Source organism: Pseudochaenichthys georgianus, chromosome 9 (genome assembly GCF_902827115.2).
Source record: "Pseudochaenichthys georgianus chromosome 9, fPseGeo1.2, whole genome shotgun sequence".
Taxonomy (NCBI): Eukaryota; Metazoa; Chordata; class Actinopteri; order Perciformes; family Channichthyidae; genus Pseudochaenichthys; species Pseudochaenichthys georgianus.
In genome coordinates, this window is record NC_047511.1 from 17,024,465 (window position 1) to 17,041,336 (window position 16,872).

A 16,872-nucleotide genomic window follows, 5' to 3' on the forward strand; every position below is an offset into this window, starting at 1 on the left:
GGCTATTTTTATTATATGTACAGCACTTTGGCTCGACCAAAAATCGTTTATAAATGTGCTATATAAATAAAACTTGATTTGATTTGAAAACAAACATGGACTTAACTCCTCATGAAAACGGTTTTGTTATATCCAAAAAAAACGATTGAATTAACCAATCAGGATACACGGTCAGGAGTTTAAGGTGCGCTGGAAGGCAGATTTTGGAGATTCTAGACAGAGGCTAGCTGTTTTCCATGGCTTTTAGTCTTTATGCTAAGCTAATCAATCGCCCACTGGTTACAGCTCCATTCTTAACCGGTTCCCTGTGGAGTTTCTGACTTCTTGAAGTGGCTTCAAGGAGCAGTTTCTCTACATATGGTCCATGTTTTGCTCATATTGTGCACATGTACGCATCTCTGTGAAATAATACACATTCCAGCCGCTGATCTATGGAAACTCAGGACTTTGTTTGACTGATCTGGTATAGAGCTTCTCATCTAACTCTCAGCACGAATGGCAGAATGTTTAACTTCTCAAAATGTTGAAATCAGTGCTCACCCAGCAGTCGTCCCTGGGTATGAGCGGCTCTAGAAGGTCCCCGGCCTGAATCTTCTCCCCCGTCCAGGCCTTGAAGCTCACAGATCTGGAGGAGGGTTGCAGTGAGGGTCCTGCTGCCCACACAGGAGTGTTCAGGCAGTGGATGGTGATGTGCTGCACCGCCTCTGTGCTCAAGAGGTGGATGAAGTTCATCTGGATACGACCTACTCCTGTCTCCAACTGTAAAGCAAGAATTTGTGTCTCTGAAGTAATCATAGTTTGGAAAAACAGGCCCACCTTAAAACAAAAAAATCCAGACAAACTAATAACTATATAATAAAACTACAATTGTGTATTGAATTACAAAACGTTACATCTGGATCACAGATTTTGACCTCATTATTTGATTTGTAAACAGTTCATGCAGGCATTGAGTCAGTCTGCATTTCTGTGCTGTGATGTTTTATGCAGTTTGAATCTTAGGTAAATCTCAAAATCAAAAACAATAAAAGGAGAGATGAAGTTCCGAGAGGTCAATTTGCCAGCAGGGCTTGCCTTTCATTGCAATCATTCTCTTTTACAAAAAAAGAAAATGACCAGCTGTGCACCTTATTATATCACATTAAACTCTTCTTATTTTCTTTGAGAACATTCTGTGTCCACACAAGCATTCATCATTTACACAATCATCCACTTCCTGCATGAAAAGCTCCCAAATTGATCTTGTCTTCATTTACGTAATACACCTTTACATTATGCTGGGTGTCATGTTTATCTGAAGCAAATGGCTGAACTCTGAAAGGATCCACACCTTGGACACAGTGACCGGTTTCAGGCAGGTCTGTCCTCCAGCTGTGAAGTTGCACATCACCTCTGTAGTGTCCGCAGCGCAGCCCAGGTTGGGGTCGATCCAGTAAGTGCCTGTCAGAGAGCAGCAGAGGAGGAAACGACTTAAATAATGAGAAGAGAATATAAATGTGTGCAGGAATGACTAAGCAGTTTAAAGGGTCCCCTCACCATCGTGCAGCCTCTGCTCACAGTTGTACAGGTCTCTGCAGATGCGTGCTGGGTTGTCCCGGGTCCCCAGAGGGTTCTTCAGACTCTGGATCAGGGTGCTGAGGTGCTGCAGGGTCTTGAAGATCTCCGTGCCCTGGTCTAACATGGGCATCTCCACGCTCTGATTGGATAGAAATATTGGCATAGTTGACATGTGATTTGTAAAACGTTCTTATTCTGTATGAGATCAGACAACCTTTTTTAGCGGTTTAATAATACCCATCGGCATGGACCACAACTTTGCATTGAAACAGATATAGGCCTATATTACTGATGTATGACCATGTAGTTATGTTACTGAACACTTGTGTTATTATTGAAAGTAAATAAAACTTTTTATTGATTTAACATTACAATGGCATCAGAAATGCTGAATACAAATATAAGGTTTCTGTTTTGAATTAATAGAATAAATGTATTAATAAGATAATACACATGAGAACACAGCCATAGCATAGATTCTCTGTCTAAATCAGCATGGGAGGCGTAGATACAGCTGCGTACATGCAGCATCTGGATTCTCTCAGATATAGATTTCGGATTCAGCCTCTTGATTTTTTACCATCTTGCGATTTGTTGTGAGGTTATTGATTAACATTGACGTGAGCTACATGTCAAATTGAATTGCAGCAGGGAGTGGCTGACCATTAATAATAATAATAATAATAATAATGGATTACATTTTTTATTTAGAGCGCTTTTACAGGTGCTCAAAGCGCTTTACAATTACATATTACACATATTAGACATGTAAATGTCAATGCTGTGGACATTACCCACAGGAGCAAATGCGGGTAGAGTGTCTTGCCCAAGGACACAACGGCCTGACGCAGTGAGTGACCATTGTTTTGTTTTGAGAAAATACACATACACAACTCAGGCTTTACTAAAAAAATATAATCTTCAGACACCAAAAGTTACACCCATTACGGCCCCAACGATCAAAAGTGATTATTTGCAATGAGCAGTTTTCCTCAGAACTAACCTCTGGCCTCAGTGCAGCATGGGAATCGATGATGACTTGAAAGGTGGCACCGAGAGCCTCATTTCTCTACCAAAGAAGACAGCAAGGCAATAAGGTTACCGCAACATTTGTACTCTTCAGTTTGTTCCATAACATTTCATTATTCCCCAAACCCTGGCTCGACTATAAAGAGAAACATACTTACAAGTAAATGGGCAGAGCTTGGAAGACCCTGTAAACAAAGAGTTTATTGGTTGCGTTTTGTGCACTTGTGTGTTGGCACTTTTAGCAACAGCCACCCAGTGTATTTCTGATCTGTAAATCCTAATCTTCCCTGTTAGTGGTAGGTTTTGCCACACTAATTAAATATGGAGATATTCACAGGAAATGAGGCATGAATGCACAGGAAATGAGGCATGTCAAATGCAGAGAGGAAAAGCCGCTGGCTAACGTCTTTTTGAATCAGCTCACAGTGGAAAACGAGCAGGTCTGTAACTAGTTAGATTTGATTATGTGCATGCACGTCCTTTGCATATCATCCAATCCACTTCACATTTGGCGGGTGCATTGCTGTGGACCCGAGGGGGTACTTTGTTAAAGTTATTGCAACTTTTGAAATGGAGCACGTTCAATATTAATAAACTTTGAGATTGGGGGGGCCTCGGGGCTCTGTGGAGTCGTGCATGTCATCAGTAGCAGACCACATCTCATTGCCTGCAGTTCACATATGAAGCTAAACGCTACATAACTAAAGTGAATGGCCAAATTCTTTAATCTATAACCACAGTGATTATGTCGAAGCAATCGATCCAATATGCCTATTTGGAAATGCATCTTCCAAGCGTATTACGTCAGTGCTATCAATACGATCATAACCACACTTTAGTCATGTCTCACCGGTGTTTCTCAGTTGCTGCGATGTTGGTGTGTAATCCCAACTCATCATGTCATGGCTTGTCAGGTCAGGACTGAGGAACATGTTTTGTACGGTTACTGCACTATTTTCCCAATAACATAACTTTGCTCACAGTTTAACTACAGTTTTAATGCAGACATTACTTTCTCCTTTTCAAATAATTTCCCAGCAGACTAGATTCTGCACCCACAGCCAAGTCCTTTTCAATTTGATTTTGGGATCTGAATGACGAAAACACCTTTTTTTTCATTTGTACATTTTGACTTAAATGAATACACAGTAGAGTGAAACCATGTCTGTTCGGCGCACTCTAACAGACTGATAATCAATCAGGGCACCAGTCTTTTCCCCTCTGCTCGCCTTGATCTTGATTTTTAGAAACATGTTTTAAAAAATACTATTAACTGAGAATAACTTTATTCCTTCTCTACGTTTAGACACTAAAATGTAGACCAGATTACTGTGAATGAAAGTGTGATTTATACAGAATGTAACACTTACTGGTGGTCCGGGTGGTCCACGAGGGCCAGCAAATCCCTGAAAAATGGCATCACCACGTTAGCCTTAAAATGATTAAGAAGTTTGCCTTTATTGAAGATGATAAAGTGGTTCATTTGTTTCTTCGTCTCAGCCTGTGCAAAGAATAGAGATTAAGCTACAAAGGTGAATTATTACTCACCCCAGGTCCTTGCAACCCCTGTTAGAGATGAGAGGAAAAAAGTAATCAATGTCAGAGGACAATCCTGCAATAATAGAATAATATCCGGTGTTCTCTCAAACTCATTCCATCATGCACAGTGTTACGCCTTCTTTGTGCTACCAATTCAATACACAGTCTTTACCTATTGTGTGTTGAAATGCCCTCTTGCTTTTCTTTGCAGAACTACACTCAGGAATCCTATTTCTACACAGTAAATCCTATTTTCACGCCGCAAACTCAGACATAAATGTTGGTGTTTTGGGAGTGAGCTTGTGAAATCTGCCTGTGTATGAGCGTTCAACAAACACCCAAAAAGAAGCCTGAGATGAGCATGCAGCCCACATGTCTCACCCTGACAGGAGTTCCACAGCGGCTAAGTGCCACTGTGAGTGTAGCAACAAACAGTGAAGTACAATAGGAAATGAAAAGTGCTGAGGGGCAAAGGAGTGGCGTGCCGTCTCCATACTAAGTATCACATCCTGTGCTCACGGTACAGACAAAAAGGATTCATCAAAAAGGCGCCACGCACCGTCTCCCCCCGACTTCCTTTGTCACCCTTGGGTCCCTGATGGAGAGAAAGGAGACAGAGGATCACTCCATCACTGCCAAAACGCAGCGAGAAGTCACATAAAGCTTGGCAGATAGGATGAGATATGAGGTACATACAGGATGACCGCTGGGGCCAATGATGCCAACGGGGCCCAGAGCTCCCTCCATACCCTGGGAAGCAGAGCCATGTTAGAGACTGACGACACATATGATGGAGCATCAGGCGGAGCTCTGCTTATTTTTCATGGCAAGTGTGCAATTTGTGAGAGTTCAGAGCACTGGGATTGGCTGAAATGTTGCGGAGAGTTACCAAACTAACATTAATCTTCATCTTACCAACAAACCACGTGGGCCTTTTGGTCCCTGTATCCCCGCGGGGCCAATGTAGCCCATGGGTCCCTGGAAAGACAAATAGCTGTTATTTAAAGAAGTGGATCAGATGCGGTAGCTTTAAAGGTTGAACCAATATTGAATGATCGATAACCTTTGTTGACCTCTATTGGCAACAAGTTGGATTCACACATTGATAAATGTCTCTCTGTATAGCTCGTGGCACCATGTCGAATGGTAAAACAGCAGAGACGTCTACTGTTCCTCTAATGGTGACTAACCTCTGAGAACAACTACAAACTTTACTAAATGCTAATGCTAATTGTCACAGTGCATTCTTTGGGGGGAGTAAACAGAAAGTAAATGTAAATTAGTATTAAAAATAAATACAATACTTTGATAGACGCTGGTCAAAATCCAACTTAGGACTGCCAAATAAATTTGTTTTAGTTTTTTCGGTTTTTCTGCAGTTATCCATCTGTAAAACATGTACTATTTATTTGTAATAGCTGTGCACTTCATTTCCTGTGTGTGTCACATTGTGATTATGAGCACACTCAAAGAATACGTCGGTGTAGAATGCATACAGACTATTAATCTATTTTCTTGTAATTTTTCAGGTGTGAAAAGATTGCAACGTAAGGAGAACACATTTAGAATAGGATTGGGACACAGAATAACATTGTACATAAAATGTATATTATATTTTTTTCCGCAAGACTGGGCCTATTATAATTATTGATCGATATACGGACATTTCTATTAGTCATTTCCATTTTGCAAAAGGATTTATAAAAAAAAACGTAATAGGAAGTCGATGTACAATCACCTCACATACTGAAAGAACGTGCTCACCTATTAGAGGAACATTTGTTGCAACACCAACAGATTTGTGCTCAGTAAATTACTTAATCAATAAACAAGTCTCTTATTAATTGGCTTATCCTTTCAGCACTACATGCTTGGTTTAAGGTGAGGTTGTAGCTATTTAACAAATGACAGATAATGTTGTTTGCTCTGAGCCGGACTGAGCCTGTTAACTCTCAGGAGGGGGAACTGACACTTAGTCATCCGTCTTCTCCTCCTCAATTGAGCCCTGTTTTATGAGCGCTGTAAAACCAATCCTTAACATTGAGTTAAGGAGCTGGGTGTGATGTAACATCTTTCCACACTACCAAACAGCAACTTCACTGCTTTAAAGGTCCCATGTCATGGCCATTTCTACTGATCATAATTCCATTGTTGAGTTATACTAAAATAGATTTACATTGTGCAATTTTCCAAACTCACATTGGTTTCTGATACAGCATCTCTGTAAAGTATGTGCATTCACTCTCTGTCCTAAACGGCTTGTTGGAGCTCCTGCCCCCCCTCCCTGTGAGCCCAGTGGCCGTCTGCGAGACAGCGAAACCCAGCCCGAAACCAGCCTGAAACCAGCCCGAGCACACACACACACACACCCGCAGTGTAACGGCTCCGCGGATTGGTCCAAATGGCTGGTTTCGGGCTGTGTCTCGCTGTCTCGCAGGCGGCCACTGGGCTCACAGGGAGGGGGGGGCAGGAGCTCCAACAAGCCGTGTAGGACAGAGAGTGAATACACATACTATACAGAGATGCTGTATGAGAAACCAATGTGAGTTTGGAACATTGCACAATGTAAATCTATTTTAGTATACCACGTTACGCCACTATACCCAAATACGTCACTGTACCCAGGAAGAAAAAGAGAAATCTCCAACGAGGCGTCCTGGGGCAGCAGAGACAGGTCTTTTCTGTGTTAGAGTGTTACTCGCTACAGGGTGTACTCTGAGGGTTTGTGACTCTGCAGACCGTTTACATGCAGAAAAAGCTACATAACACACAAGGGGACGGGCAATAACCGGAAAAGCATGACATGGGACCTTTAAGATACGCTATAGGTTTAAAAGTACTGTAAAACACGGTTTGCAGCAGAGTGCTTTTATCTTAATAGAACATTTGCAAAAGAAAAAAAGATGAATGTAATCATTGAGGACCAGGACTTGAGATGTTTAAACACTTTGTTTCAGAGTCTGCACTTTTGTCTGATGACAGCTACTATAAACCTAGCACTAACACAGAGCTCATCTGCTTCACACTGCAGTTCAACTCCCACAGTAGGGAAGACATCGCCCTCTGGGTTTTAAATGAAAGAATGAGACTCCAGGAAAGCCTGTTCGGTTTCTTCAGCTGGCAATAATCTATAGTGCTGTAAGTAAAGCAGACTCGCAGTGCAGCAGATGTTATCCTGGGGCATGTTAGAGTAATACATAACAGCTTTCATATCAATTTTTACTGAAGACAATATAACTTAATGTACCTCCAGACAATTTTGAGGTTCAAACTTCACAAACACACTGCACAAAGATGAGTTAGAGTCAGAAATGACTTTTTGGTCATTGTTCTGCCTCAGAGACATATCATCTCCACAGCCAATAAGATGTGGAACTAAAACTTTAAAGGTCGCTTGACATACCTTTGGTCCAAAAAGACCGAACACCCCTGGAAATCCTTGTTGACCCGTATCCCCCTTAGAGAAGAGAAGTATGGTTATCTTCATCACTGACCAAGCTAAAAGGTTGTTCTCTGAGTAAATAGATAACTCAGTGCTCACAGGTTGTCCTTTAGGTCCCTGCTCTCCTTGTTTTCCTGGCAGCCCCATCCCGCCGACAGAGCCTTGTTTTCCTGATGCACCAGTTTGGCCCGGAAGACCCCTCTCACCCTGAAGATCAAACATAAAACACATAAACACATGCACTTCCTCACTTCCTACCAAATAACCTCTGAAAGGACAAACCAGTATAAGTGCTGCAACAAGCTCAAGATCCCTCACTCACTTCCCATCAATGGACAATGCAAACTGCATTTACTGTCAACCGTGTGCTGGTGCCTTTTCTCTCCACTACTATGGTGAAAAAACTGTTTTGAAAGTTCAATCAGGGAATGAAAATAGCAGCGGCCAAATCCAGGGTAAACGTTGGCTATGGCTGCATTCATGTCTGGTGTGCTCTATATATATTGTATTTTAAATATAATTCTCAATGGAAAATGGTCAGGGATTCAGTTATATGAATAACATTATTTACTGCCTGGTACAACAAAGTACGCAATTCTAAAACTCTCTTTATAGATTTATAGAAATATTGTGTGGCTCCGAAAAACACTGGCAGAAAAAGGAATATCAGACCCTGACAGTTTACTTCATAACAAACAAATAAATGTTTGCATTAGATCTCTATCTTATGACTAAATATGAATGCAACTTTATTCCCTAACCATGTGTATACGGGGAACCTGCATTATACTAACTAATAAAGCCTCTCTGTGTTTCTCATAGTTATGTATAAGTGAATTTATGTAATATTGGCAAAGCAATGAAAATCTGGATCGATCCAACTCATTCATATTTGCAACTCTAACTTCCTAGCAGTGGTGCAGTGAAAATGAGCTCTTTAGAGAAATAGAATGAAGACTTGCAGCGTTTGGCATTTGAGATAAGAGAACATCGAGAGGCAACCCTGGCAGGTTTAAGCTGAGTTGGCAATTCCCACTTGATACTGGCAATACATTGGTGATCTTTAAAGAAATGTTTGGTTGTAGCTTAACATGAACTTCTCTGTTAAGAAGATCAAACTTTAGCTCCTAGCTAACACTAGTTCCACACATCATTCTCACCTTTGGTCCAAAGGAGCCTTGACTTCCAGGAAGCCCCGTCACACCAGTTGGCCCCCACTGCCCAGGTTTCCCAGGTAAGCCCACTTCTCCATCTTCTCCTTGCTCCCCCTGAACACAGAAAATGGTTGGTGGAAAATAATGACAGCTGAGCTACAGTTGATCTTGTTTTATGCTTAAGAAGGTGTTCAATTCAGATGGATCTAAGTGGCATCCATGATGAACAGCTGTCAAAGTCTCTGAATGCTAGGGAAGGCTGCTTTAATGCCACATTTATATCCAAGGGAAAGGAGATAATGCTGTCCCTCAATAAAGCAACGAACCATGTGGCCATCATTTACATCAGCTATTCAATTGTTCACTATGGATCAATGGAAAACGTTATTATGTGGTTCCATTTAAGACAGATATTCTAACTTGAACATGTGATAAATGAAGTTGCTTTAAGAATAAATCATCCGCCATCAGATAGTGTGATAAGTGCAAGCAAATTCTCTGAGCACAGTGGTTGTCTTTTCCTATGTCCTTAAGAATTCTCCTTCACATCTTTCCTTGACTTCATGAACATTTCCGAAAAATTCAAAGAGCGGTGGTTAGGACATAAGACGTAATGTTTTTGACTATTTTACAAAGTCCTTGTAGTCTTTAGTTAAACAGAAAGTTGCACCACTGACAGCGTCCTCACCTTGACTGCTTTTGGTCCATCTTTACCAGAAAGTCCATCCATGCCAGGCGGGCCCTCAAGTCCTTCCCTGCCCTCAACTCCCCGTGGGCCATCAGGACCCTCTGGACCCTTAGAAAAGACATGCGGAAATGTAAAAGCCTGCATTGCTTTTAAATAGTATCATGTAGCTCATCTGTGAATTATGCTGGATTATATAGTAGGACCAGAAATACATCAAACTCACGGGTGGTCCTTTGGTCCCAGATGCTCCTCTGGCTCCTGATTTTCCTTCCTGACCCTGGAGCATAACAAGAGTTTGGATGACAGTCCAATCGTGTTTCATGAAGTCATTGAGTTTTTCGAATACAAATAAAAAATCAAGCCACCGTCATGTATGTCCTTACTTGGTCACCTTTGGATCCTTTCAGCCCTGCCAGTCCTCTTGACCCAGGATGTCCCTGAAATGATCATTTCTGTTTGATTTGAATTACACTGATTGCTTTCGGACAAGTTTACACAGTATCTATATGTCGGGGTTTTTACATTTTCAGAGACATAAATAAGATACTTACAGGAAGCCCTGGGGCACCAGCTGCACCTCTCTTTCCATCAACACCAATTTGACCCTGGAAAACATATGTTTCTGCATTTCAATGCACAGACAATCACTTATTTGACATTATACCTAAAGACAAATCAAAAAAGGTGTCAATCTTTTTTGATTTCACTCACAATGTGCCCGGGGTCCCCTGGCTCTCCTCTCTCTCCTCTGTTTCCATGAGGACCCTGGGTATACATGGAGACTAATTAATTAAACAATCCAGAGAGCCACAAACAAAGGACACATGAACAACAGGTACTCACTCTGTCACCTTGGGGACCTGGAAGACCCTCTGCCTTGCTGTCGTCTCCCTGTTCACCCTAAACCAGCAATATGGACACGGACAAACAACCGCAATCAACAGAATTTCCCTTCCAAACAAACAGTGTGTGCAAAATCAATACATGTTTTGTTTGAAAGAATACAACAATGGAAACACATTGCCTGCTTAAATGAATGGCAAATCATTACATGCGCTATTACCCACAATTTCACATAAATGGAGCCAATGACTCTTTATTCATTAAACAATAACCGTGGATGGTCATATGTTAAGCATGTGTCGAAGGAAAAAAGGAACTGCAGAGCCCATCAGGCATCCTAAAGTAGGAACATAATTAGTGATGGCCAGGGGCCGAGCAAAACGTACAAGTCTAATATGAGTGCGTTTAATAAAACTGATCTGTATTTTATCTGCAGCAAGTTTCATTGCCAGGGCTACCTGGCTTTTATAATTGACAATCGTACATTTTGCAACAACCCATTTGATAGTGTGATATTGAGTTAATTACAAGCGCAGCCATTATTTCGTGGATATTGGCAAAGAGAATATAACGAATATCCACATCCAGATGGCTCCTGCCCAGGGACTAAAAGTAAAATGCAAATTAGCATGTCGCTAAACTCTAACGCTGTGTGCTCCTTTGTGTGCTGTCAAATAAACACAAATTATAGTGCTAATGTCTCCAAAATCATGAGCAGACCAGGTGCTTGTCTAATTATATACATTTGACAGCACTGAGTTAATCGGATGCGTCCTAGATCAGATCATTGATCAAATTAGAGAGGACTTTTGGAATATTGCAAGGACATGAGAGACAGAGGAAGCACTGATTAGGGACAACTGAAGTGCCAATGCATTCAAAAGAGCTGACCACTCAAAGACAATGACCTGCGTGACGAATTGTTGAGTAACGCAACCATTACAGGACTCCAGAGCTCATTAGACACAATCACAGTGCAGACGGCAAGTAAGTGTGGTTTAGTACCTTTTCACCTTTTGGTCCAGGAGGTCCCAGGGGGCCCGGCGGTCCCATGTGACCCTATGACAAGAACAATTGTTTGTGACTGTCACCTACCAACCTTCACTCCCAATGTAATGTGTGAAATATTATGTTCATGATGTAGAGAAGCAGAAGGAGGCGAGGTCGAGATTATGTAAAATGAGAACTCAACGAGGTGATCACTTCATCTTTGGTCGCCATGAGGAATGCATTATTTCTGATTCATTAGCCGAGTCAAGGTTATGAGTGTTAAATACGCTGGTCTTAAAGGACGCAGTGCTTATTCTGGATTGACTATGTGCCAACAGAGGTAATGACCAGGAATCGTGCTAATTTCACCTGGTTTTCTAGTCAAGAAAAATTGAGAAAGTTAGTGGTATAAAAAACACCTTATATGAAAAGTAGCTCCTCCACCCCGTTATTGAACTAGCAAGCATGACATGTTTTCATAGTTTGAAAATGGAAGATGAATACATTTAGCTAGCTGCAAGGAAAAATGGCATTCTAGAAAGGGAAACAACTCCTTGCAATTATTTTTTCATTTGCTTGTATTTATGTACGTATGTATTTACTTTCTGCCCTCTTGTGGTCAACTTTAAGAAAACCTTCAGTCATGGCTGTAAATAATAATAATAATAATGCATTTTACTTATATAGCGCTTTTCACAACTCAAAGACGCTTATAAATAGACCAGTGATATGACTCTACCATACAATTAAGAGAAAAATACAGATCCGAGCTGCAGATTCCCGACTGTGTAATGGAGAGGGAGAACGCAACTAAAGAGATTCGGCCTGTGATTCATCAACACCAAAACAATACAAGCGCGGTATCTACTCGCACGTCAATATTATCATTCAATATTGTTCTGTGAGAAATATACACTGAGATAAAACCCCTGGCAAAAATCAATTCAGGCTTTTTGATTGTTAGGGGAAAGCTGGAAAGCGTTTGATTGTGAAAAATGAAGAAAATATCCAGAAATATCCACCACACACTGAACGGACCCAAGGCAGGCTTACTGTTTAAACATTTATCAGGTAAGGTACCTGTCAACAAGGTAAACAACTTGTTTTTCCTGTTTACCCACACACTTGATATAATATTGTGTATATTCTAGCCTATTTACATAAAACAAGGTTTTTTCCAGAGGATTTATAATGTAGGTTTTGAACTAATTTAATGAATTGACGACAGATGAATGACTAACATCCTGCAATATAAATCGTTATTCCATCACTGTGCTTACCTCGTAACCAGATATGCCGGTTTCTCCTTGTTGGCCCATTCTCCCCGGAGCACCCTGGGGAAATATATTTATTTTGCACAAGTCCACAACACAACAAAGCGTGTCCTTCAAAGCGCCTGGAGATGTCTTACCACTGGCCCGATGGTTCCTCTCGCTCCCTTCTGTCCGACAAAGCCCACCTCTCCCTGCTCGCCCGCTGGGCCGCTCTCCCCCAGGTGACCTTGGTGACCCTTGCTCCCCTGGAGAGAGGCCATCATTGAGTATGCACTGAGAGTACAAACTTCCCCGAACAGTTTTGCAGACAGGTTCGACAATTCAAACATTTAATACTGAGAGTCTGTTTGACATGCTTAGGGAGGTCACTGACCTGTTGCCATGCATTTACCACTACAGCAGAGAGCTATTCAACTGCTTGTGCTAGTGAATGAAAGGTGTGTTAAAGCCCAAGGCAGGGAGACTGACAAACCTTTTCTCCTGGCTTTCCTCTTTCACCAATTGTGCCCGGTTTACCCTCCTGACCCTGGTAGAGAAAAATCGAACGGGGTTGTGAGTGGACAATTGAATGGGAATTGAATGAAATATGGAGTTGGCTGCTGAGGCGCTCACCCTTACACCGACCAATCCGGGAGGCCCAGGGGTTCCTTGCTTTCCTTTCAGACCGATTTCACCCCTGTCTCCTTCAGCGCCTTCTTGACCAGCATCCCCTTTATCTCCCTGAGGACAGTTGTACAAGGCCAATGAAAAGCTTTTCAGTTACAGAAGTCAGGATATGCCCTATGTAGTTAGAATATGTGAATAACATATTCAGAAAGGAAAAGTTTGTATTCATTTTCTAGAACATTTTTCGACAGTTGAACTTAAATGAATAAATACATACATTCAAAAACGACCTTCACTTAATTAAATATGTCAATGAAAGGTCTGTTAGTGCTTACAGGTTTTCATGATATTCAACATAATGAACAGACCAAAGGTCTCTAGAAAGGCCATTGCAAAGCCTGGGGGGAGGGGCACAACAACACAAGCAACAAAGCTGTGTTACCTCTATTCTTGAAAATGACAGCAGACTAATCAGTAAGGCCTTATCCCATTGATTGCACTCTACCTGTCTTTAGTGTAAGGAGTCTGGGAGCATTGCAGATAATAAATTAAATCTCAAATATTATTCAGACTAGCAGACTATTCAGACTGACTAACAAAGCCCTCATAGCGGACAGGTTTTGTAGACGGCTATAAAGTCGAACTGACAAAGAGCAGTTTCAGAGGAACACACCGCAAGGGCTGTCTGTGTTACAAATTGTAAGAAACAAAACTAGAAAAGGATAATGTTCTGTTCGAAATATGTGAATAAAAAATAAGATTGTACAAACAACTGAGCCTTTCTTCAACATGGATACATGGATAAAAGGAGTGCAAGAGAAGAACATTTCATACGGAAACTGAGAAACACCTGTGGGGTAGACAGGATCAAAAAACCAGAGCCATGAGGTCCAGCCTACTGAATATTCTAGTGGACAGCATGAAGTCTACCACACACTGACAAACATGTAGTTTGATCTTCAGTCAAGATATGGGTTTAGTTTTGACTTCAATTCTCAGTAGCTTCCGCTGTATTTCAATCCTGTATCCACCTTGTACAACTCATTGTTTTCCCTCCCAATTGCTAGCTTTCTTTAGCCAACCATTGGTCAATCTAATGGAGATTTAGTAGGATACCAATATGGCTTCTCTCTGAACGACAATTATGACTGAATTGATACTCTCCCAACATTGGAAAACAAAAATGTTTACCACACGCTGCAGGAACAAAATATGTCAACATCCTCAATTTCTTTGCAGAAAAGTAATATGACAAAGTTAATAATGACAATGTGCTGATTTTCAGTCTCTTAACGGTTGATGGTAAAAGCTGCAAACCCCTGTTGATCTGCTGTTTTCCACCCAGGGGCTGCACTGTGTCCAAGAATCCCTCAAAGTAGTTTACTTTTAGCAAAACAGATTCTCAGGTTAACTGTATTCTTATCCTCAGTCTTCTCTGTACTCGCACTTTACCACCTTCTCTAAGCCAAACATTGTTTGTGGGTCCGTCAGCGATACTTGCAGCAGCGAGGCTCTGCTGAATAGACAAGCTTTTATTGCTATCCATCTTTTTTTTTTCTTTCGGTCACAATACTTGCCAGACTTAAAATAGCCCCGCTATCTGTTTCCAATAAGCGTCAACACAATGCTGCTCCAACTGTACACAGGCCATTATTTCACAAACAAAAGTGGACTTGCCCTAATTACAATAAGCTGCTACAGTAAAGCGGAGAGGTCCCTGGGTTCACAGACAAATAGGAATCAGGAAAGAAGTAGTCTGTGTTGCAGTTATTGACAACAATTTGATTACCGGCCGAGGAAATGTTTTTCCATTTACTGTGGGCCTTTAAATCATTTTTTAGGGCACAGTATGTCTTTTATTTTGAACTTGCCTTGGCTCCATCGGTTCCACTTGATCCAGCCTCCCCGTCAATACCTTGCTCACCCTGACAGACACATTGTAAAAACATTATGGTTGCAGTATGTTTTATTGTCAACAGGACAGTGAATTCTGGAAGCAGAGACACAAGCCAATATCATAAGCCAATGTTGGCTGTATTTGAGTACATATTGAAAACAAATGTATCACTTGGTTTAGTCTACACCTCAAGTGATGCGTCTCCTTTTTAATATGCTGCTGGTTTGCCTAAATACATCCAGGGCATGACTCAATAATTCATTATGACTTTTCAAAAGTAAAAAAAACAGGATACTCACTCTCTGGCCAATCAAACCCTGCTCCCCGATGTTGCCGTGGAGACCGACGGCTCCCTGTCAGGAGAAAAAGCATGATGGGTAATTCATCCGGGATGTGTTGTATCTCTTGATGTATGACTTTTGCTTTAAGGTACAGAGTAGACTCAATAATATTCACTAAGAATGTATTTATTTGATATCCACATGGAAATGTAAGAATAAGCTGTTTAAAATTGCCAATATTTCAGTGAATGGGAAAACTGAAGTAGGTGATTTCTTAGAGAGTGCAGTCATATACAGTAGGCACACCACAGCCAACTGAAAGCAGTTTATAATATAATATCATTTAAACTCTTTGTCACATGCAGTTCCTTGTTTAATGAACTTTTACACATTTGACTATGAAATGTAGCTACCTGTAGCCAGTAATCCTAATGATCATTTCTGTACAAGAACATGTTTTGTGTTGCTCTCAGGAAAGAGGCACAATTATAATTCCATGCAGTGGGAAGCAATAACCATGTACATCAACCAACCCAAAATACCAATAACGCAAATGTCAGAGGCACATTGTCATCGTCACCTTCTCTCCGGGTTCACCAGACAGCCCTCTCTCTCCAGCCTTCCCCGGCGGCCCCTGGTCAAAACAGCCATTAGTTTGTCAGTGTTATCTTAACAGTCAATGGGAGCCCCCACACCAGCTGTGTGATTAAACTCACCCTCAGCCCCATCTCCCCCAGTGGCCCGATCGTTCCTGATGGCCCAGCCGGTCCCTGCGGTGACAAAACACAGGCACCAATGAAAAGGTTAAGACTGCTGTCTTATCTCGGATAAATGCCTCTGCAAAGTGACAGTAAAGGAGGAAAAGTGTGAAACGAAATAAGAACCGGGCAGAAAGTGTGGACTTGTGGAGATAAGTTAATCTGGAGGGCCTTGAAAACACTGAGCCAAAGCTTCTGTAAGTGATGGGAACAGGCCTGCTGTTATAGAAACACACTCAGGCTACAATAAAGCTGCTCCTCCAGGAAGAGGGTGTTGTACATCAAAGTGTCTCAGACTCACTACTTTCTCTTGTTGTGTCTGAGACTGGGGCCGAATGGGAGGAAGAGGAATAGGTTGTTCTGGGCTTTTTGACCAGGATACAGGGTTTCAAGGAGTCACTGAATAAAAGGTGTATAATTGTGGAAATTCAGAGTTTTTATGCAAAGTGCAGGAAGAGGAGTTCACAGCAGGTGATGGAAAGCCATAGGCTATTATAGATAATGAGATACCGCCGGTATTCTCTTCACACATTCTGAAACTTTTTTACTTAAAGAGCCTGTGACACAGTTTTCCCCCATCATCCAAACCCATCAATTTGAGTACATATTGTCCCCTTGAAAACCGTTACTGAACTGATTTTGGATATTTGTACTTTGATAACCATTAATCTGCCTTCAATGTTGACAATTTTATGGATCTTCTCGCGGATTCTTCAAGTCCCGCCAAATGATGGGTGACGTCATTGCGGGCACAGCGCTCCAGCTGCACCGTCCAGGATCCCAGCATCTGCATGTAAACCTTTATATATATACA

The 16,872-nt window shown here is 41.5% G+C and overlaps 1 protein-coding gene across 1 annotated transcript in view; it reads right to left on the bottom strand.

The window, feature by feature from the left end:
- The window catches only part of col27a1b (collagen, type XXVII, alpha 1b), a 76,729-nt gene that overhangs the window by 3,084 nt on the left and 56,773 nt on the right, over positions 1-16,872 (bottom strand). The window contains exons 33-60 of the mRNA XM_034091085.1: positions 16,017-16,070; positions 15,881-15,934; positions 15,319-15,372; positions 14,994-15,047; positions 13,129-13,236; positions 12,989-13,042; positions 12,654-12,761; positions 12,523-12,576; positions 11,258-11,311; positions 10,253-10,309; positions 10,121-10,174; positions 9,961-10,014; positions 9,793-9,846; positions 9,633-9,686; positions 9,410-9,517; positions 8,728-8,835; positions 7,667-7,774; positions 7,529-7,582; positions 5,041-5,103; positions 4,822-4,875; positions 4,685-4,720; positions 4,135-4,152; positions 3,957-3,992; positions 2,745-2,771; positions 2,561-2,626; positions 1,537-1,696; positions 1,331-1,440; positions 541-759 (exon numbers count right to left, since the gene is read on the bottom strand). Of these exons, the coding sequence (XP_033946976.1) occupies positions 541-759; positions 1,331-1,440; positions 1,537-1,696; positions 2,561-2,626; positions 2,745-2,771; positions 3,957-3,992; positions 4,135-4,152; positions 4,685-4,720; positions 4,822-4,875; positions 5,041-5,103; positions 7,529-7,582; positions 7,667-7,774; positions 8,728-8,835; positions 9,410-9,517; positions 9,633-9,686; positions 9,793-9,846; positions 9,961-10,014; positions 10,121-10,174; positions 10,253-10,309; positions 11,258-11,311; positions 12,523-12,576; positions 12,654-12,761; positions 12,989-13,042; positions 13,129-13,236; positions 14,994-15,047; positions 15,319-15,372; positions 15,881-15,934; positions 16,017-16,070 (2,034 nt within the window). The remainder of the gene's footprint in view (positions 1-540; positions 760-1,330; positions 1,441-1,536; positions 1,697-2,560; positions 2,627-2,744; positions 2,772-3,956; positions 3,993-4,134; positions 4,153-4,684; positions 4,721-4,821; positions 4,876-5,040; positions 5,104-7,528; positions 7,583-7,666; positions 7,775-8,727; positions 8,836-9,409; positions 9,518-9,632; positions 9,687-9,792; positions 9,847-9,960; positions 10,015-10,120; positions 10,175-10,252; positions 10,310-11,257; positions 11,312-12,522; positions 12,577-12,653; positions 12,762-12,988; positions 13,043-13,128; positions 13,237-14,993; positions 15,048-15,318; positions 15,373-15,880; positions 15,935-16,016; positions 16,071-16,872) is intronic.